Source organism: Falco cherrug, chromosome 7, assembly GCF_023634085.1.
Source record: "Falco cherrug isolate bFalChe1 chromosome 7, bFalChe1.pri, whole genome shotgun sequence".
Classification (NCBI taxonomy): Eukaryota; Metazoa; Chordata; class Aves; order Falconiformes; family Falconidae; genus Falco; species Falco cherrug.
The window spans coordinates 41,550,418-41,572,960 of NC_073703.1; the positions used below are offsets into that span (position 1 = coordinate 41,550,418).

General features: G+C 46.3%; 2 protein-coding genes across 3 annotated transcripts in view; one reads left to right on the forward strand and one right to left on the reverse strand.

The window, feature by feature from the left end:
- Positions 1-5,078, forward strand: part of ASB2 (ankyrin repeat and SOCS box containing 2) — a 28,374-nt gene extending 23,296 nt beyond the window's left edge. For both annotated transcript variants that reach the window (XM_027804983.2, XM_014279721.3), the window contains one exon: positions 42-5,078. In XM_027804983.2, the coding sequence (XP_027660784.2) occupies positions 42-178 (137 nt within the window). In that variant the 3' untranslated portion in view covers positions 179-5,078. The remainder of the gene's footprint in view (positions 1-41) is intronic.
- A 1,396-nt stretch (positions 5,079-6,474) lies between these two features.
- Positions 6,475-7,344, reverse strand: FAM181A (family with sequence similarity 181 member A). Its single transcript, XM_005438872.1, has one exon. It carries the CDS (start codon positions 7,342-7,344, stop codon positions 6,475-6,477), a length of 870 nt encoding a protein of 289 aa, XP_005438929.1.
- Between the last annotated feature and the right edge of the window lie 15,199 nt (positions 7,345-22,543).

Consider the following 22,543-nt stretch of genomic DNA (forward strand, 5'->3'; position numbering starts at 1 on the left):
AAACCTGTTCTGCTCATGTTTCTGACCTGCCTGTTTTTCAGAACCCCCACGACCTCTTTCCCATCTTTGCCGCATCAAGGTACGAAGCCTGGTTGGAAGAAACCGCATTAAACTTCTTGACACCTTGCCTCTCCCAGACAGACTGATTCGATACTTACAGCACAATTACACACAGTGACCCCAGGCACACCAGACATGCAGCAGCTTCCCGGCATGGCACTCAGCATCATCAGCATGGTGAGGGTGCACGTTGTGCATGGTGGGGAAGAATTGCTGCTGGTTTGGTCAAGCGCCCTCCAATGACTAATCTAAGAGAAATATGCTTCTGAAGCATGAGTGAGAAGAAAATGGAGGAGACAGAGAGCTAAACATGGGACTGTTGTTAGGTTTTCCAAGAGAAAACACCTATGATTCACCTCAGAGCTTGGTCTGCAAAGAACAAAAAATGAAAGCCAGCACTGAAAAATTAGTAGTGCTGAAGCAAGTATCAGTGAGGAATTAAAAGGTATCCTGGGGCTGTGGTGGAGCTTAGTATCCTTGCTGCGATCACAATTCAGAAATTATCGAGAAACAACTTATTTGGGAAAACAATCACATTTCCTTCACTGAATGAGATTTTTATTTTAGTTTCTTTTGTACTGTTTGGATTTCTGCTAAGTGTGCTGGTTGCTAATTCTCTGATGCATTAACACCATCTTGCTAACACTTCTACTTCCATTTTTTGAACCTTTATTATTGAGTAGAATACTTGATTCTGAACATTCAAATCTCAGATCTTTTTAATAGACTAAAATTCAGAAGTTCTGATTCCTTTAGAAGTGAAGGAAAGGTTTATTTAAGGATGTATCAATTGTATCTGCGCATAGTGAATACAGTTCATTTTGTATTACATTGGCAATAAGGAATAGGTGAAATTCTGCTTGGGAAGATTTATTTTTTCTTTTTCTGGTGTAAATTAGAAGTAGCTGCACTGTAAAGAGTAGCTTTACTCAGTCATGGAGCTAGTGTCAGAACAGAACAAAGCCCTAGAGGTGCAGGAACAGAAGGGAGAGGCAACACTGCTAAACCAATTTTCTTTGTTCCTCCCATGAAGATCTTGTCCCTACAAAACCCAGCCTCTCTTACCTCCTTGGACCTCCGTGGCTATAATACCATCACTGGATGAAAGAGAGATTATTTCAAAATTGTGGAAGTCAGACTTTGAGATTTATGAAAATGGATACGCAGAATTAGGCTTCCAAATCCTTATTCAGGTGCCTAAACAATGCCAGCTTGCTTGAGCCAGGTGTAGTTCCACTTGAGCCAATAGGACCACATTTGGTGTCAGATATTACTGAGGCAGAATAAAAGGCTTAGGATTTAGCCCTGAATTTCCTGATTTTGGAAGTTTGAAGTATCTATTAGCTCCCTTTGACATTGATGAAAGTTATTATCTCAGCTTCTTTGAAAATTAGGTCACCTATTTACAGCTCAGATTCACAACTGATTTATGGCAGCTTAACAAGTTACCATCTATCAGCTGAACCGCTATAATTGTCCGTGAAATTCTTTTATTGAAGTTTTTAACAAGTCACATTCCCTCACAGCTGGGGAGGCCGAGGAGCCCATGAATGGTTATTGGCAGCGACTACAGCTCAGTTGATAGGTGTGACTTGCTGAACTGATTTGATGAGTGCCTCGTTCCTGACTCGGCACCTAAGTAAGGATGGAAGAGCCTAAATTTGGAACTACGTCTTTGCAAATCTTATGCTAGAAGCACAATCCTTCTTACCTTAGGTGATAGAGTTGTTGTGCACTATGGTTTATTTGGATTCCCCACCAGAGAGCTGACAGATCTGATTTTGTTTGTTGGCCTGCATACCATCCATGGAATCAGATAGAAGTGTAAGTAGGGAAAATGCATTGCACCGGATTTTATTTGTACCGCGTTTTATACCTTAATACAGGACTAAAAGTGTGTTGCACACATACAAGTCTGTCTGGGCACACAAGTTCAGATTCTGTAATGGTTTTGTGTGAAATGTGTTCAGCACTTGTGGAACAGGACGTGAGCAGAAGAATTGGTTATAGCTATGGGCACTCTGTCCATAGCTGTCCCCTTCCCAAACACAGAAATGTTGAAAAACTAAGAGTTTCAATTCACACTGAACAAGGATCTTCTTGCAAAGCTTTGGAAACTGCTGAAATTTTGTCCAGTGACTTCCATTACTACCAGTTTAGCATCTACCCCCTTGTCTCCTGCAACATCAACAGGGAATTGCTTCAGGCTGGAAAAATACTAGGTGGAGAGAAAGGGATGGGGAACAGGAAATCTTCAGACCAGTTTTGCCAGTGAAGGCCCTGTGTTAATAAGCAAGAGCTTGAGAGAGAGAAAATCACCTGTGGAGTCTGTGCATCTCTCACTTTACGGGGCTGAGCAGTGAAGGTCTGGGTCTTACTCATATTGATATAAATCTGAAGAAAATTCCTTGAAATTAAGTGAGTGTAACAGAGCAGAGCTGTAGAGGTTGATGGATACGGACACACGGCTTGGTGGAGACCATGTACGTAAGTGCTTGTTTGGTATGCAGTGACAGTGTCCTGCAGACAGCTGACTGATTGAAGAATTCAGTCACCAGCTGCATTTATAACCACAGGGTTGGGATTTCATAAGCTATCCCAAAGTGGGAATTTCCCCTGAGCCATCAGAGTTACGTATACAAAAGCCTCTTGAGTTGCAATTTCTTTTTTTGTCCTTTGAGAAGTTGAAACTGGGTTTGAGTGGAGCAGATACAGAAAGTCCATTTCTTCTTTCAGCCAAGAGACCTTTATGCCTCTATAGGAAGACCCGTGTCCTGTTTGCTCTCCACCATTTGTCCTGAGCAGGAGAGTCCCTGAGCTGCAGAGCACTGGTCTGATGGGAATGTACCGCACCTGCAGGAAGGATAAGTGCACATTCTGCACCGAAACTGAGAGGAAAGTCGATTAGAGGGGGAATCTGGTAATTACAGTGTTATTAATTCCTTTCTGCTTGACCCTTAGAGCAAATCTTCACATGTTCAGTTTACATTTATTTGCACTGAAATGGAGCTCACTACCTCTCCACTCCAGTCATTGACACAATATTTTGTGCACAATACTGAATCTGTACAAATTCAATGTGCATTTAATGCATCTGTCTAGAAGTTACTGTGAAAAGACAAATACCCTAAAACCCAAACAAACCAGGCTTTGTAAGCAGATCAGTAGTTCTAGTGCAAGGTAAAGTGGCTTGTTTTTACTGAGTGTGATAGATAGACTCCTTCAGAAATGATGACTTTATGTGAAATGTTCTAGGAATATTTCATGACCAGGTTACTGTACTTTTTTTTTACTGCAACATGTGCAATTCACTTGATGTTCTTGTGCACTTTTTTTGATTTTTTATTTCATTTTGTATGAAAGCTTTTTCATTTACCTCTCCCTTCCCCTTATTTATAAAAGCTGTTGTGGTTTTAACAGTTTAAATTTGCATTGTTGTAGTAAATAGCAGCTCTTGAATGTTATGTTTCCATCTTTCAAACTATGAATAAACAAGTAGATTCTGAAGGGCTATCAGCTGTCCTGAATAGCAACACCAAACAACCGAACACAAAAATAGCCAGGAAAGGTCTGAATCATTCCAAGCTTGAACAATTAATAATTTTGACGTTAATCTCAGGGGTGGGAGAAGAGTAAGTATTGCTAGAGAGGAGAAAGAGTTGCTATTCTTTGTAACTTTGGAAAGTCTCACACATCCCCATTCAGTGGTTTTGAATATACTTAACAATTGTTTTCTGGTCATTTGTGTTTTACTTCACTGCTGCTCCAGTTCAGAACCTCAGCAAGAGCCACTGCCTGCCCTGGGCTGGGGAGGGAAGTTCCATGTAACAAAGGATTTTAAGGATTTTAAAAAGTAACATCAGTTTAAATCTGAGGGCAAATGCATAAGTATCTGTGTGCCAGAGGTAATTTGAAATGGTCTGGTTCAATCCTTCATCATAACTTAAAAACATGCTATTCTACTACAAGGAAATTGTACAGCAATATACATTTAAATATGAAGCAGTTAAAAAGAAGAAAAAGAAAACAAAGAATTTAATATCGAAAAAAGTAGAAACTTGATTTTAACTCTCTTCTTTCTCTGGATTTCTTCAGAAACAGAATTTCTACAGAGGCTGTCCACTTTGCCAAGTATTTTAATTTCGATAGAAATTCATATTCTGGTGTGATACACAGCATTTTCAAATTTCCTTTCTGAACTCATGCAGGAACACTTGCCCATGGCAATCATGGCAATACCTGGGCTTCGTTCCACAACCTGCTCTGGTCACCCAGATGGAAATCCAGACCTATGCCAAGGACGCTGCTCTGCATTGACAGCACTGAGACAGAGTTCAGCATCTGGTTTCAACTGGATTACAACAGTGACACAGAGCTATTGGTGTGAGAAAACATCCCTATTTCTATGTAAAAAATTCCTTGCCTACAGCTTTGCAAATTAAGAGCCATAGCTCTCCTCCCAGTAACTTACACAGGGGTACTGCCTCTGGTTTCTGTTCATCAGCTTGTGGAGGGGGACAGAGTCCTCCTATGGACTTCCCCCCAACCCCCCTCAAAAAAAAAAAAAAAAAAAAAAAAGACAAAACCGGAAAGACATCTTAGTACATTCATATCTTCATTTCTGGATCAAGAGCTAACGTGATGTCTTTAACCCTTAGATCAGCTTTTTATCAGCTTGCATGTAGTTGGCAGGTACGTGCTACCAAAGCCAATTCCTGCTGTCTCTCCTATAGGCATAGTCCATACAGGCTTGATACACGTTTTAAGTGCTGGTAGCAGGGAGAAAACAATGAAAGCAATCTCCATTTCTAATTTTGATCTGCTGGACTAACACATTACAGCTGTTGTTTCCATAAAAAGTAAACATTGGCGGGATATATTGTGAGGTTTGGGGAAAGAATGAGCTACCTGTAGCCTGAGAGTAGTTTATATCCTAATGAAAGTTGCAACTTGGTTATATAAGACCAAACCCCATCAAAAGATGCAAAATGATACTCTACAACTGCTTAAGATGGTAATTCTTTCATGACTGCAATGCGCTCGAAAGAAGTGTTGCCTGTTTTTCCCCTTGTGGAGATACCAAGAGTCATAGGGAGCTACACTAACCAGAGACCAAGCTGATCAAGGCCACTTTTTATTGAATCCTTGGAGAACTTCTTGTTAGCTTCAGCAAGAGCAGCTTCAGGCCCTGGGAGATCACCGGCATCCGTTCTCTGGCCCCTTCCCCCCCATTAATACACTTCTCTTGACCTCAGTGATTTACTCTAGTATAACTGAATAGATATACATGCCTGCAATATTAAACCTTTCAGATCTCATGTTCTGTGCCTTAGCACCACTGCCTCCATGGGCATAAGAAAAATCTAACTCAGAAAAATCCCGTTAACTTTTCTAACACTAATTTGTTAAAATAATTGGGAAAACACCAGGCAAATAATTTGCAGACAGGTCTTGTGATCGTATCTTAAAATCAGGCAAAATAAAAGATGCATGTGAGCCAGAAATCAAGGCAGGCTATTCCATGCAGTTTTTTCGTCTATCATATTTTATGGTTTTGTATTCAACAAATACAATTTCTCATTTGTTCCTTTGAATGCAAACAGTTCCTAATGTGGAAATTCGTGCTGCTTCCATTTGCACCAGCTTAGTGCTAGGTAATTTTCCAGAGAAATAATTTGCAGTTTACATCACTCTGAATAGGCAGAGGTTTCAGCCCTCATATCTGCCCACCAGTTGCAAATCAAACTTGTGTCTACCCAGTGGGGCAAAAATAAACAGACTGCATTTGCAGAATCACCAAAATAAAATTACCTCTTTTCTTCCCTTAATTTTTTCTTTTAATTCTCTCACTATTTACATACAAGAAGAGCTTAAATCAATTCACAAAGTGTGATTCCTACATTAAATACTGTCCTTCCAGTCTCTTGCATGCAAAAGGAAGTGACCTGAATATCTTGACTTCTCTGGAATTACTTTAAAGTACAAAAACTCTTTGAATGGGTTTAATTCATTTCATTTTGCTGCTGCTGCCGCAGGGCAACCCCGGAAAGATGTTCCCACATGGAGGAGGTCTCCTAGGTGTTACAAGTGTGGCTATGAATGGCCCGCAGCCCCGCTCGCCACAGCTCAGACAATGCCTGTCGATGAAAGAGCCCTGGTTTGCCTCATGCTCCATGCCACCAGCTTCGTAAGGCTTATTCCCAATTTACACGTGTACCAAGGGGAGAGTCGAGCCCAATAGCTTCCCAACAGTTACTAATTCGCTCCAGCCCGCCCACGAGGAAGAGGGTGCGATTGCTGACCTCCTTCCCACTGCTGCTCCACGCTGTCAGCAGCTCACGCCTGGTGCCCAACCGGGCATTTCAATGCACTCTCAGGAGCTGTTGTGTTCAGCGTGACTCTGACACCCCCTGGCTAAAGATAGCCAAAAACATTGAAGATTGGCGGGGGGACGGCGGGCTTGGTGGGGATGGGTTTCAAAACCACAGGCCTATAGAGTTTCTGCCCTGTGCCCTCGGCCTCCTTGCAGAAGGGCGGCACCTCCGCTGGCAGCGCAGCCACACTCTTCCTCCACAGCCCCAGCCCTGGAAAGGGCGATGGGGGCAGCGTGCTGGGGGGCTGGTACACCCCCAGCCCAGGGCAGGGGAAGGGGCAGCAGGTCCAGGCACCCACCCGACCCGAGAGGACCCCGGCAGGGTCCTTCTCCCCAGCATGCGGAGCAGGCTCAGGGGGGCTCTCTGGGCCAGCAGCATCCGGGCTCCGTTTGCTTTTCTTCCCCTCATAGGGAGGAGGGTCTCTGGGGGCTGGGACCCCCTCGGGGCCAGCAGGAAAGGCCCTGGCTGGCAGGCTCTGGGCTGGCCGTGGCTCTTCCCAGAAGGAAGCGGGGAGCTGTCGCTTCCTCATGGGCACCTGGTCCGGCCTGGTGGCCTCAGGGTTTTGCTCCTGCAAGACCCGTTCCCCGGCGAGGTTCTCCTCAGCCTCAGCAGTCTGTGGCACCTTCTCGGTGGCAGCTCCGCCAGGGGGGCTGGGGTCAGGTGCCTCAGGCTGGGGGCCCCGGCCCCGGTCCTCTGCCCCCCTGCGCCAGCTGCACTCGGGGGGCTTGCTGGGGTGGCACCGTGGGATTCGGGAGTACTTCTGAGAAAACCGCTTGAGCTGCTTCTGCAAGTATTTTCTGTGGTCCACCGACCGGCGACAAGGAGCCGATTTATCCAGAGCCGCTTTGATGTCGCTGGAGGCCAGGTTGACAAAGTTCAGTAGGGTTTTTACCTCGCTGTCCGATGCCATCTCACTGGATGCACCACACGGAATTTCCCATTAAAAGTTTATAACCCGCCTTCAGTCAAACGCTGACAAACCTGCGAAACACGACAGGCAGACTTAAGAGCGGGAAGACTTGGTTCAAATAGCACCCAGCAAATGGAGGGAGGCTGGGGGGACATGTCAAACTTCTCAGCCACGCAGACAAGTTGTCCATCAGCCCTCCTCCATGCCGGCAAACTCCCGCCACGTGCCCGCAGCCCACGGCCCCGCGCCGCTGCCCCAGTGCACACCGGCATGGGGAGCGGCTCACCAATGCCAGCCCGGCGTCTAATCTTGTTAGATAGTGCTTACGTGGAAAGAAGCAGGGGCTGCCACTCCTGCCTCCCTGTAAGCAAGCGCGGACACTCACCCGGCGTGCGGCGGCTTTTCTCGCCGGTGCTGGCAGCTGCAGCGTCGCCGCGAAGAAGAGCCCCTTCCCCGCTAATCTCGTTAGGCAGGTTACACACCGCCAACCTCGGCGGAGGCGGCCAGGGCCTGCCAGTGTTTGGACGCAGTTTAGCAAGCACTTGAGCAAGCTGAATGAATATCGACTCCGGCGAGTTCGGGGCTCTCCCAGGCCAATCAGAAGCCACTTTGCCAAATACAAAGCATCCCAATCAGGCATCAGCCTCCCCTCCTCGCATTCTTTGCCATCACAAATTGTCACCATGGGGACAGCCACAGAAAGACAGCTAATAAATACAATCATTTCCCCACGATTTCTACCATTCTCCCTATCCTCTTCACCCCTACCGTGGCCTTTCTTTTTAAAATGACACAATCCAAAGTGCAAGTGCTGAGGATGAGTTAGGGAAGTTTAGACACCCTTTTCTCTGCACTCCCCAAAGCTATCTGGGGGCTGATACTAACCATGCTTCATTGGCACAGGACAATGTAATACGGGGGACAAGGCTAGCCTACTTTTAACCATTCCTCATCAGAGCCTTTTTTTTTTTTTTTTTTTTTTTTTTTTTTAAGGGGAGGATGATGTCAGAAAAAGGTAGGAAAGGAACAAATCTCTAAAGAGATGTGCAGATATCCATGGAAAGGGAGCTTGAGCGCTCAAGAATCTTGTCTTTATGTTTGCCCCCTCAATTGAGTTACACAAAAGCTGAATTACCCATTCAAACTACCCGGACAAAAGGATGGAGTTGGATAGTACTCTTGCATCTGTAGTCAAACAGTTAGAGACTTAAATCGAGTCGTCATGATGGAGAAAGAGTTAGACAAAGCCCATAGAATTGCCATCAGCAAACATTTTCCTGTGTCATATTAGTGGGTCTCCATGACTCCCCCTGGCCTGGGGACAATAGCACAAGTTTGCACACTCGACTACTGTCACCCTGCCAACGCTGGCAAGGAGCAGAAACAGGACAATCCTTTAAGGGGAAAGCATGCCCGCTGCAGGGAAGGTAAGAAGAGAGGGAAGAAAAGGCGTGTGAAATGCTAATTGAGCTGCTTCCTTTACTGATCCAGAGTTATGTGAGCCCTCCGCCTTCTCGCAGGCTTGTCCCTAAGGGGTGGCAATAACTTAATAGCGCAGTAAAAACAAGAGCTGGAGGAAGAGGAGAGCAGAAGGACTGCCCTCGTTGTGCATCGGCCACACCGACGACACAGAGCTGGCAGCAGCCTGTGTGCCAGCCCAGGACCCACTGCCTCCCACAGCTGGAGCAGTGCTGCTCCTGCTTTCCAGACTTCAGCACCCTGGGTCTGGGAAGAGTGGAGGGAGGCCCAGGACCTGTGCATCCACCTTCAGGAAGATGCTGCTAGCTCTGGATGGAATACAGCGTGCCCCAGGGGAAGCAGGGACAGAAGTCCAAGCCATTTTGCAAGCAAAATCTATCTTACTGATGTGAGGCACCAAAGGCCTGAGCACTGCGGGTTGAAATCAGCTACATTTTATGGTTATTTTACTGTATTTCTATTACTCCAGTTTTCCTTGGAGGAGGACAAGATCCAGACTGTGCCATTACACCAAGCTCGGGGCAGAGGTCTCAGGGACTACTCTTCAGTGTCCCTAAACTGATGCACCCAGTGTGGCCATCCCTATTCACATCATTTCTCCCCGTTTGGCCTGAGTGACACATGCTGGTGCTCAGACGCTCGTATTTCAGGTCTAGGGAGACTCCAGGGCCAGGACATCCTGCAGCAGAATGCGCAGCAGAGCCTTTGGCACCATGGTGGGCTGTAACACAGTTGCTGATTTGTCACTGCAGGTGTGCCTCTCTCTTCCCAGTTTCTTTTTCAGAAGCAGTTCACTCCCTGGGAGAGCTGGGGCAGGTAGCTCTGCCCGCACCCTCTGTCACCTACCTCATGCCAGCATGCAAATCTCTGTGCAATCTTATCCTTTCAGATCATTTGCAAGGGGCAGTTTCCAGTCACCTGCTTGAGCATCTATTGTGGCATGTGCTAGCCAGGGCCTGGCCGCTCTGTGACCTGTCACAGATCCTTTTGTGCAGCTCAGGCTACAGGGAGAGGTTTTGCCTAGCTCATTGGAAGAGATGCACACCAAGGGATCACATGTCTGCAGGAACAACCTGCCTCCTGTGCTTGAGCTTTTGAACCCAACCTGGACACCATGTTGCACAGTGCAATCTCCCAATAAAGCTAGTTGGTTGCCCAAAGGGGTGAGCAGGAGAGACAGGGTGACATGGGACAGGTGCCTGGGAGCAAAGGATTGTCTCAGGATGTTAATGAACTGTGTCCTCAGCGGCCTGGGAAACTCATGCCTTGTATTATGAGACTTTATATTCAATCATAGGGGCTCAGGACTTCTGGGCTGTGCTCTGAGACTGAGGGCTAGTGGGTGAGTTAGATTGAAGAGGGTGGATATGGCTTGCCTGCTTATCAGAGGATAAGGGACACACAGCACCCCTCTAACACACCCATTGCAGAAACCACCTCCAAGCCCCCAGACTCCAGTCGTGCCCGTCCCCTCCTGGAAGTATGCTTGCCCAGGATGTGGCTCCCTGGGCACCACGTGGCAGCGGCAGAGGGGGTCCCCATGCCTCCCTGCACCCCCTGCTCCGGCATCCTGTTCCCCTGCAGCTGGGTAACGGTGGGGAGCCTAAGGGGAATGAACTGGCAAGCAGGATTTAAAAACCAGAGCAATCCACCCTTTCAAGGTCAGACTCAGGTTGAGCTGCACAGGGTTTTCTCTAAGAGGCCACCGGAGCCCTTTTGTTCCTCGCTGCTCTTGCCATGTTCATCCCAATGTACATGTGAAAGGAACAATTAACAATAGGGCACTCCTCTCCAAGGATCCAATGCACTTTGAAGTGTCCACCAACCAAAGGCTCAAGAATGATACATCATTTTCCACTGTGAACGTGTCAAACTAGTACAGCAATTGAAAAAATGTCTCCACATGCCTTCCCAGCATGCAGACAGGGACCAGCTGGAGAGCCACTTCATATCCGACATGTCACCCCCTGACAGCTGTCTTCTTGGGAACTTTTGGTATGCAAAGCTTCTAACTCCTTTTTTTAAGTAAAGCACAAGAATAAATTCATATCACTTCAAAGTTGCAGCCAGGCTTCTCCTACACACGCAGTATTTCCTTCAAGACTGAATAAAGAGAAAGAAAAGATTTTCTTACACAATAATACCTGCAAAGTGTTTTTAAAGTGTCACTCATTGTAAGCGATGTCAAGCTTTAGCCACTTCTACATCAAAATCTCCCACAGCTTATTTCCAGGCTGAGAGGCCCTTTCAGCAAACATATTTCAGCATCAGGCCAGCCTGGACCGTGCAAGCAGACCCAGTAACAGCAACGCACACCATTAGCTGGGTTGGGAATCCCTCCACTGGAAGTGCTTTGAGCAGTTCAAATAGCATGAACACCCAAATCACTGCTGTTATTTTAATGCCCTGTAAAGCAAAGAGCAGTTCAGTGAACAGCTGAGTGCTACAGAGATGATATAGAAGTCACTGTTTTGACACTAAATTTACTCAAAATTATTTTTCCTCCCCTAAAACAGAGCTTTTTCTCTCTCCTAGCCTGAGAAACAGATGTTGTCATAGGGTTCAGCCCACTGTCAGGATAAAAACTGCATAAGGCATAGTACACTTTCTGGACAGGCCTGGACTGAAATCAGCTCTTGGTGGTTTCTTGCCCTCCAGGTGTGGGATGGCTGTTTGAGGTATGTGTCTGTATGGCAAGCACTGTTATCTGCATCTCTTCCCTATGGGTGTTAAAACTAGGTAATCTCCATTCATTTAAAAAAAAAAACCACAAAACCTTTCAGATTTTTACTTGCAAAATAAGACTTCTTAACAATGGTCAAAAGTTTTTCTTTTAAAATTCTCTACAGATTTTGCTTGTTTGTGTTGAGAGAAGAGGCGAGGCTAGGCAAGGTGAGGAGACGAGGAGAGGAGAGGAGAGGAGAGGAGAGGAGAGGAAAAAAGCAAATTTCCATTGTTTTGTGGAAAAATTCAGCTATTTTTCCCCATTTGGGTCACAATCCTAAGACTCCTTGTTGAGCTTAATGAATGTGCACTTTGAAGCAAAGAGAAAATGGAGCTCTAACTGTTTTAAAACATAAGAAAATAAGCTAGAAAATTCCCAGATGGGCCACCTGTGAATCATCCATTTACTCTGTCCATTAAGGGCAGATAAAAGCAAAGATATTTCAGTTGCATGCTATCTTTTCATTCACCTGCTGTTTCCTAAGCCTGTGCTCTGCCTTCACACCCAGAAAAAGAGAGAGCAAGAGTTTTGAGGAGAGCCAGGAGCCTGAGGGGAAGTGATGATGGCTCATGGTGAAACCAGAAGTATTGGCTTGGAGAGAAGCGTTGGGATGGAGGAAGACCACTAAAGCTTTTCCTCAGGGGTCCTGATTTTGGATTTGTTGTTGACAGTGACTGAAGTGGAAGGATGTAAATGATGTGCTTATAGCATAAAAATCAAAGATGTTATTTAACATCATACTGCAAGAATTGTGTGACCTTAAGAGTGAATGCGATGGGAGAAGAAAGGATTTTAGTAACTGAGTCATATGCCTCAGGCACTGACAGTAGGAAACTGTCTGAAAATTTCTGCCATGAGGAAAGATGTCACTCTCTGGAAATGAGAAGGCAAAACAGGTCCTAGGATAAAACTTAATAGCCCCCCGTCCTGTCTGACCTTCAAACATGGGGCACTGCTGGTGTTCAGGCATCCAGACAGGTTGCCTTCTGGATTCAGCCTGATCCCAGCCTGTGATGTGAGCCTGCCCATCCCAGGACCTGCAGGTTCATTTGAAAGAGAAAGAAACCCCTATGTTACCTCCATAAATATTTCTGAGGATGAAACTGATCTGTGAGAAAAGTGTGGGCAAAGCTAGCAGCCTGGTCCTTAGTCCAAGGACGCAAAGGTCATCTGGGACAGGCAAATGGTGACAATGGTTGCAGGTCTGTCATCCCTTCCACCATTCCCCGAGTGATGTCTGACAATGTGTGCACAGTGGCACAGCCAAAGCCCTTGGCACCCCTTCCCACACTCCAGCACACAGGAGCTGCAGGCAGCGGCAGGGGCATCTAACCCTGGCACTGATCCTCACACAGCCTGGTCCTGCCCTGGAGCTGAGTCCTCTAAGCTCAGGGAGGGAAGAAGGAGGGAGAATATGGGATTTTTTCATGGATTCATGCTGTGCAGTCATCCCCTTTGCTCTCCCTCCTCATCTCCTTGTTGAAGCCAACACCTCTTTGCCAGGAGAAGAGCAACCTGGCACTCCCCCCAGATGAAGCTTTGACTCTTCCCACCCCTCTCTTTTCATTCCCCTCTTGACAGTCTGCTTTGACCTGAGTGACATCCTCTCTTTGCTTTCAGTCCCAGATTTTCTGCACTTGGGGACAGACTTTGAGCAGGCACTAAGTGTTGAGGCTGCGCAGAGGCAGCGAGGGGGGCCACGGCTGCCCCACAGCCTGCCATTCAGGCAGATGGTGGAGGGGCTGATATGAATAGCTCCTGTCAGTCTCATAGAGCGAACTTTACAATTGTGCTACGTGTTGGACTGCACGTGACTAATGCCATTCTTCTGCAGGCTGCAGGCAGGACACAGCTGCTTCTTTAAGGAAAATTTTGTTTTTCTGGTCACAATAAAACACCCATGGCAATATTGTATCCATTTATCCAATATTACACTCCATAATCAGGCATGATCAAAGCCCATCCTGCCTTTCACCACGTCCCTTTCTGGTAAATCAGATAACGTTCAAAAATGAGCCTGGCCTTGGTTTGGTCCTGCTGGAGGTTTAAATCCTGCCTCCCCACACAGCAGGTATGCACTGAGAAGCAGCAGCAGGGCCAAATATAGGTTTCTTTAAATAATTCTGGAGTAATTAAGTATTTCAAGATCAGTGATGAATTCAGTGACAAACCCTACATGGACCTTCTGCTGAGAAATAGTGCTGCAAAAAGGATTAAAAATATACAGACACGGTTATAAGCATGTGAAAAGGTGAAGCCCTTCTCTTAAAAGCTGCCAAAAGAGAAATGCACAGTGAGCTCTGGACAGGGGCTGAGTCTGGATCTTGAGCCTATGGTACAGAAGAGCCATGCCAGACCAGAAGGGTAGTGCTCCTCCGGCCCATGATTAGGTCAGACTTGCAGCCCTGTTCCCTGCTCCACTCTCTTGGACAAGGCTTCTCCACACTGGTGTGGTTCACTGCAGTGAAACCAATGCCAGACCCTCCAGCTCAGGTGAAGCCAGAGACACAGCCCTGTCACTCTTGCACCTACATTTCCTTACCAGGGGACATGCCCCTGACCCACAGCCCGGCTGGGGTTTCACCTGCAGCTGGGCAGCCCTTGGTTGTGGGGCAATGTTGAGGGCGGCCCCAGGCAATGCAGCGGTCTGCCCAGGAGGCTGCAGGTGGGCAGCTGTCCAGCAAGGCACCAGAGTGTGGTTAGACCCCTAACATTTCCTTGCGCCTGCCTCTCTCGTTGCACTTCCAGACACAGCCTCTGCCCACCAGCGCTGCTGAAATGCCCTGCGGAGTGTGGAGCAGGCCAAGAGCTTTGGTTTGGCTGGTTGTGGTGAGCATCACCCGCAGACCTGTGGGTGCATCAGCTCAGTACAGGCCGAGCTTTGCTTAAAGTGCCTTTGCCATCCCCTCTGAGGCTGAGCCAGGTGTTGTCTGAGCAAGAAGGGTATCTTTGATCTCCTTTCCCTCCTCGCATTAATGGGCCACAGAGGCTGTAATATACTGTGTTTCTGTGGCATTGCAGTCCCAGCTCAGACTGCATGATTGCCCTTGGACCCACATTTGTTTGAGGTACTTCATACATAACATCGATATAGAGAATAAAAACTAACTCTAGCTACTATTTTAGTTTCTCTCTGTTGAGAAACAATGTTAGAATTTTGGTCATTATTGTCAAACCAAAATGGTGACAAGAAATAGCTGATGAACTACACCCTTCTTCTTGGATCAGGTCTTCAAACTCTCCTGGTAGTTTGCAATATGGGAGCTACCAGGGAGCTCTTCCAGCCCCAAGTGTCCCTTCCAGAGGGATGCTAGGATGAAGACTCAGTGGTCCAGCCTATATCTGGGCTGAATTAGCCATGCAAAAGCCCTAGGAAAAACTCTAGAGAGACCTCTTAATCTTCTCTGTGCTGTGGGTTGTCTTGGCTCTTAGCACTATCCATAGTTCAGGGAATCTGGCCACCTTTGGCAGCTGTTCCCCCAGGAAGTAGCACCAGCCTGAGTTCAGTGTCATCCCTCCATCTGGATTTTGGAAAAGACTTTCTCTAAAGTTGTCCTTATGTTATAAAGGAGTGTGGAGGGGTGGCAAGGGCTGCAGCTGCTGATCAGGCTCACCCCAGGAACCACTAGAAGGGTCCCTGGAAGGTGAGTCCTGGGAAACATGAACAGCATGCTGCACTTGCCAAGCGACCTGGGAACAAGGAGCCTTGCCGGGCCTGCTTTTCTGCAAGGTGGGTAGATGGAGAAGGTTCCCCAGAAGAGGCAATGGTTATCATATGGACCGGAGAAAGAGTCGTTTCTCTGCAGCGTGGTCTGCTGCCATCTTCAGTGCCCTTACAGTGCCCAAACACGCACCTTTGTGCCGAGCACCTCGGGGCTAAGACGCTGTGCCAGGGTCTGCCCCTCAGCATGACACGTTTGATGCACAGGCTGCGGCAGCACAGGTACGTGGCCAGCAGCTGGGGAAAACGCCTGTCCGTGCAGCCTCCGCTCCAGGGAACGGCCGTGCGCTCTCTCAGGGGTGCCCTGATGTGCAGCCCAGGACGGAAGAGCGCTCGTGTCCAGATGAACCGGCTCCGGGTGAGGCAGGATCGTGGCGTTTCGGGAAGAGAAGGTGGGCACGGGCTCCCGAGCCGCTGGCACAGCGGGATGCGCACGCCGCGGTGCCACGGCGGGAGCGGGCGGGAGGCTGCGGGAGCGGGCGGCCCCAGCCCGGGCTGTGGCGCGCCGCCGCCGCTAGAGGGCGCTGCGGGAGCCCGGCGGCGCGGGGCTGCCCGCGGGGTCGCGCCTTGCCGGGCTGGGGCCGGGGCGGCAGCGGGCGGGGCACGGTGGCGCTGCGGCCGGGAAGGCCAGCGCCGGGGGTTAATTGTTATTTATAACTGACCCGGTGCGGGAAAGGTCCCTTACGCTCTTTTCACCTTCTACACCGCGGTAGCGGTAGGTGTACGGAGCGTCCCTGCACGGTGCTGCTGCTCACGGGCTGCGCGGGAGGAGAAGGCGCCGCAGGCAGCCCTGAGCCTCGGTGTGCGGGGGGCCCTGCACCGCGGAAAGCTTCACAGATGCCTGGGCAAAACCCTGAGCAGCCTCAAAGCTCCCTCTGGTCAATGGTGCCTGAGTGTGCTCAGCACCTTCCAGGTGCTCAAGGCCAGCTGTTTGGGACCAGTCCTGCATTCATAAAGCATTAGGGAGAGTTTCAGAGGAAAAGGCGGTACATCTTGCAGTGAAGAAATGAAACGAATCACAAAGCCAATATTAAGCGAAGCATCAGTGATCAGAATGAGTCTCTGCTGGAGCTCAGGTGTTCTGGGCTCAGTACTCCCACTGAAGCCAAATTTGAGGTGGGTGTGAATTCCCACATGTGCCAAACCAAGTTCCCTTATGAGGTTTCCATTAAAAACACAAGAGCTGGATATTTGGAGCAGATTAGCACTCACCTTGTTTGGGATATCGCAGTGTTTATTTCCACTGGGATGCTATACATGGGTGTTGATGGGAGGCAGCGGGGTTTGGTATGTGCTGGTGCAGAACGTAAAGGACTTAGGACAGGAGGCAAATATGCTAAAGTGGAAAAAAAAATAGATTGCTTATTGGCCCTAACACAGTTTCTTCAACGATCTTTTGCAAAGAGAATGCTAATAAAGAAAGAAAATGGATATTTTGTTTTTTTATGACAAATAGCAATAAGAATATATAATCCAATTTGGGTGGTCGCACCAATTTTTGCAAGACTGATGCCAAGTCTATCATTTGTCATCTTTTCTTTCCGCCCCCAGTGGATCTGGTAGATCAGGAAGTCTGTCACTGTTGCGCGAGTTCGATCTGTGCATGAATCTGCCAGGCATGTGCAGAGCTCCACATGAAAGGCAGTGGTATTGGGGAGCCTGGTCTGATCCATCATGGGGACCACAGAAATCAATCCAGATAGATGATGCTTTAAAGTAGCACCTTACTCACAAAATTCTATGATCAGTGTCTCATGGTGAATAAGAGGTATTTGTAGCTATTTCGAACAGTAGCTTAAATATCTATCACTTGCAGTGTGATTTGCACTTCAGCAATAAAATCTTATAGGCTTTTATATCTGGGGAACTTTTATATCTGAGGAGGCTTTTATACCTAAAATACTTTGTCAGAATTTGTATTATTTTCTTCATGAAGTATATTGTGGAGCCAGGCTGCAAGGACAGCAGAGTGGTACAAGGAATACTTTGGCTCAACCTTGACGATCCTTAACTTAGTGATTGCTGTTTGTTCTAGCACAGAGGAATGACACAAAGTAAACCAGAAAAGAACAGTGGCTTACTGGCTTGTCAGCCTGACTGAAGCAAAGATCTGCATCTGCTTATCAGAGAAAGATCTGTAGATCATTATGCTGCCTGCACTGAAAGTAAATGGGAGAAGGAAGGTTAAAAATGCAGCTTGCTGCCCTTCTAGGAGTCTCCTTCCCACCTACAAGAAAAGGTGCAACCATACCGGTCTGTTGCTATAGATCCCAGTTCAGGGGAACTCATGAGCACAAGCTTATGTGCAACACTACAGATGTCAACACAGACTTACTCAGATGGACCCTACTAAATTAACATTTGATTAGCAGCAGCCAGTTCCCCCTACCCCTCTTTTTTGGACAATAGTTCTCAGAAAGACATCATTCCACTGTGTTACATGCTCAACAATGCTAAAACCCAGCACTCTGGGTTTACAATGTGATATATTTAAAACAGTTCTCCAGTTGTAACTGATAGAACTTAAATTTTGGATGCTGAAGAAGTCCCCAGGCTGGCGATGGTGGATAAATCACACTCAAAGAGCTTAACCTGGGTGTACAGGGCCCTTCTTTTAGGGCTTAGTTTTGCTGGAAGATGCAAAAGGTCGACATTTTCTGATAAACAAGTCATTACACCTGCATTATTCCCAAAGTTGGAGCTTTGATGGTGAGGTGGAACATCTTTGATCACAGAAGCACAGACAGCCTCTGGGAAGTAGATCTTCTTAGACAAATTGACCTGGATCAAACCATGAGGACAAGACGGCATTCAACTAAGTGCTAAAAGAGCTCAAATATGAAATTGCTGAGTTGCAAATGCAGAGCTTACAGCAGCCTCCACCCCAAGGAACAAAGGCGGGTAATATGACTAACAGAATAGATGAAGAAAGATTTCTTGTGGACTGGAGGCAGATTTACCAGAGGAGTACCCCAAGGGCTTATGCTTGGTACTGTTCACATCTCTGTATGTGGCATGTCAAAGCCAGTGAATACTGGCAAAGTTTGCAGATGATACAAAATTATTCATAATAATCAAAGCTAAAGCTGACTGTTGCAGAAGGAGCTTATAATATCAACTGACAGTGAAGTGCCAGATGAAATTCAATATTGACAAGTGCAAAGTAAGGCACTTAGGGAAAAAATAACTCTACTTATACATCTACAGTGATGGGCTCTATCTAGCAACACTCAAGAAAAATCTTGGGTAACTGAAACTAAGGTATGACGTTTGTTTCTGAAAATCACACTTATTGCCCTGCAACACTCAAAAGGCAAATGGGATAGCAGGAGTTGCTGAATGAGACAACACAATAAAATACAACAGAAAACAGTATTACAGCACCAAGCTAATAACTTTTTGGAAAATACAGAACATGTAGCAAAGATGATCAGAGTTTTGGAACAGTTTCTTTTTAAGGAAAGGCTAAATTAGACCTTTTCAGCTTGGAAAGGAAAGTACCTGAGGGGACTTGATATAAATGTATGAAAACATGAATGACATGGAGAAGGTAAAGAAAACACAAGGTTAATTTGTGTTTTTCCAATGCAAGAATTAGGGGTAACAATTGAATTAGTAGAGCTAAACCATAAGGAAGGAATTTTCTGCATAATGCATTAAACCATGGAACTTGTTGCCAAGTATAGATGAGTTCTAAAAAGACTCAGAGAAAGTCATATAGGACCACTATTCAGCTGTAAAATCCACCTTCAACTTGGAGCTCAGGGACTCCTGAAACTGTTGATTGTCAAAAGCCAGAAGAGGGTATCAGGTGCAGATCACTGTGCACTTCTCCTGTCCTTGTGTCCTTCCTTAAATAGCCACATAAACTGCTATCTGACGTGGGATACTGGACTACAGAGACTTTTCATCTCATTCACTAGAGCATTTTTTATCTGAAGGAATGGGAAAATACATCTTGGGTATGATTGTGCAGTCAAGACAAGGAAAGGGTGTACTAGAACCATGTGAAAAACAAAGTCCCATTTCCTTCCACCTACTATTTACAAGTTTGTTTGGGGCTATTCTGCATTCATAGCAATTTTGTTTTGATGCTTATAAAAGGAAGTCTGCAACTCGGAAAGATTTACTTATGATGCTTTTTTAGAAGAAATATGAGGTTGCTCTAAGGGGAGCTAACATAATTCCAAGTGTCATCTATCATGAAAAAATATGGGGTTTTTTGGAGAAGATTTTGTTTCGGTTGTTTTATTATGGTGTCAGTCACAGCATCTTTTCTTACACCAGAATATACAGTACTGAGCCCATCAAAACAAAAGCCCTCATCCAGTTCTGAAAACAGCCACAGACGTGCTTATCTGTGAAGCCTCTCTCCAGCATGGCTGGAAGTCAGGATGGCCATACATTTCTGTACACACGAATGTGCATGTACTTGTAGATTTGAGGCCCAGGAGAAAATCCAAGTCAGAGAGAAATATAGAGGAAAATTACATTCTTTCTTGTTGCTGGTTTGCAGACCCCATCAAGGGTTCAGATACACTGGTATCACAGTGTCTGCATCCAGGGCTGACTATGGGTCTAAGGCATAAACAAAGTAGGCTGTTGTTGAGGGCAATACACAGCTGGCAGCAGCCAGCTGTGGGCCTGGTGGTAGGAGCAGCCAAGCTCCATGTTCATGGGGCAGCACAAATTCAATTTTGCTCAAGTTGCTGCTGAGATTCAAGCTGCTCTGCCTGGTTTGCAAACACAGGGGAGCCATGCTCCCACTGGAGCTGAAAAACACTGAGATGGGGCTATTCCTGCTGTCCCATTTTATTCACACAGATCTCATGACCGCGTTTGAGGACATGTTTGATACATAGCCAAAAGCCAAAGATTTTGAGATTTCCCAGGAGTGAGACAAATACCCATCCTCAGATACATGAGCCTTCAGATACTGCAATGAAGTGTTTGGTAGGAAAACTTTGGTTGCTTTTTGCTCCAAACAGCTCAGCTTTGATAAATGCAGCAGGATTGATCTGCGCTGTGTGTCCCTTTACTGAGTTATGAAGTATAATCCTCCCTGGAACAGAACATTTACATTCCACTGACCTAGTTGAAAAAATGCATTAATTTTAATTTATGTAAAATTCTCCCAATAGAAGAGTGAGAGGAGAGAGGCAATGTCTTATTTGCAGTCCTTGCCTGCTTGGAGCTAGAAGTGAAGTCCAACTTTTTAATCAGGATTTTTGAAAATGCTGAAGCATTTCAATGGGTGACTTGTTCATGTAAATCCAGATGCACCTTTATTACCTTACCTCCCATTTTAGCTCACGGGATCACAAATAAAAAATGTGCCATCAACCTGTCTCCTCCACTGAGGGGTGCCTCTCCTCCTCTGGGGACCCTGGGGCGGTGGGGCACTGGGGGCAGTTTAAGACAAGAGAGAGAGCAAAGGCTTCACCCAGACACCTCATTTCAACTCCTGCTGTTGCACACCTCTGTGGAGGCCGATCCCATAGCTAGGGAATTGGGGAACTTTGTTGTTGAGGGAGGAGGTTAATGGTGCACCTTCCTGCATCAGTGGACCTGAAGAGCCCAGAGAGCTGGTTAGCCCTCAGCCCAGCCCCAGTGCTGCTGTGCCTACAAAGGAAAAATGGCCAGTAACGCCTGTGAGACTTGGCTGTGTAGCCCAAAGTTTGGCTGTAGCATCACTTCATCTGCCTCAGTGAGTCAAACACCACAGGTACATTTACAAAAGGGACGGAGCAGAGGGTGGTTTTGTATTGCTTCAGCATGAAAAAACAGATGGAAAGATGTCTCATGTTACTATTCTCTCTAGTAAGAATTACTTGCAGGGCCTCACTGTTGTTCCTACTCCAGCCAGCCAGCCCTGTTCCCACATGGGAGGTTGTCAGAGCAAGGAGGTAGCAGAAGCCATAGTTATTTGCTCAGCAGGCTCTTTGGCTGCTACCAACGTCACTGTAGTCACTGTAGCCAGTGCGAAATAAAGCCAATTCAGGAGCTTTTAGTACCAAAATGGCCTAGGATCAGGGGAGCACAATGACGTCCAAGTCATCTTTTTCTTAACTCCTGCATAAAGAGTAAATTCGAGGCAGGTGAGTGTGGGGTCCTTTCTCTACCCCTGGAGGCTCGGGCCCAGCCTGCCTTACTTGTGCTGGCAAAAAAAAAAGTAAAAAGAGGAAAGAGGAAAAAAAAAAAGTAAAAATAGAGGTATCTGCGTACAACAACCATGTAATTCCTACATCTCTGTATCATGTAGTACCCCTGCTGTTTACAGTCCTACATGTCTCTCTGGTTCAAAATCATCTCTGTTATAACTCCAGGAATGAGAAAAACTTCCCTTGCAGGGGCAAGTAAGCATCTGTGTCTAATGAAGATATTGCAGGGATGAATTTGATTGCTGATGTGTAAGGGCAAGAGCCACTGTGCTTTCAGGAGGCCGCTGCTCACCTGACACGATATTTTTTCTTGGTTGCTGGTATCTTTAGCTTACAGTAAAGCTCATTTCAGATGGAAAGTACTGTAGATGTTTTCCTCATTACCAATGGAAATGCAATGGTGTGTTCTCAGTAAGGCTCTAAATGTGCTTATCTCCAGCTGTTTAAAGACATGTTTGCATTGCTGAAGAAGGGCAATCCCTATGCTAGACTGCAGCTGCTCAGAGAGATATAGTATCGTAAAATGCAGACAGTGATTTGTGACAATGGAGAAATTTTTATTTTTCCCAGCCAAAAAAGCAGTCATTTTGCACTCTACCTTATGCAACATTAAAAAGCTATTATGAAAAGTAACCTTTCCCTATTTTCTAATAAATGAATACCAGGAACATCAGGGGTACAGTATCAGGCAGGTATAAATAATTAAGGGCAAGGAAAGCAGGAGGAATATTGTCCACAAAAAGAAGAACCCCGTCAACTCCTAGAACATTTCCAAAGATTTATTTGGTAATGAAACCAGCAATATTCATTTCAAACATTAGAACCCAATTGTCAGCTTTTCAGGCCTAGAGAACTTACAAGCTGTCAGATCTCCTTCCAAACACACTCATCCCCTCACAGACCTGTCTTTTTCTGCAGCTGGACTTTGGCAGAGTCTTAAAACAAATGTTTCAAGGGAGAGGAATGATTATGCAATGACTTTCACTAAAGAGAGAGAAAAGAGAAATAAGTAATATCAATGAAATAATGTGCATTACTCTGTACTGTTTAAGACTTGAGAACTCTGGCAGAACAGAGGGAATTTTATCAGCCATTCTTCCAGGTATGGAAGTG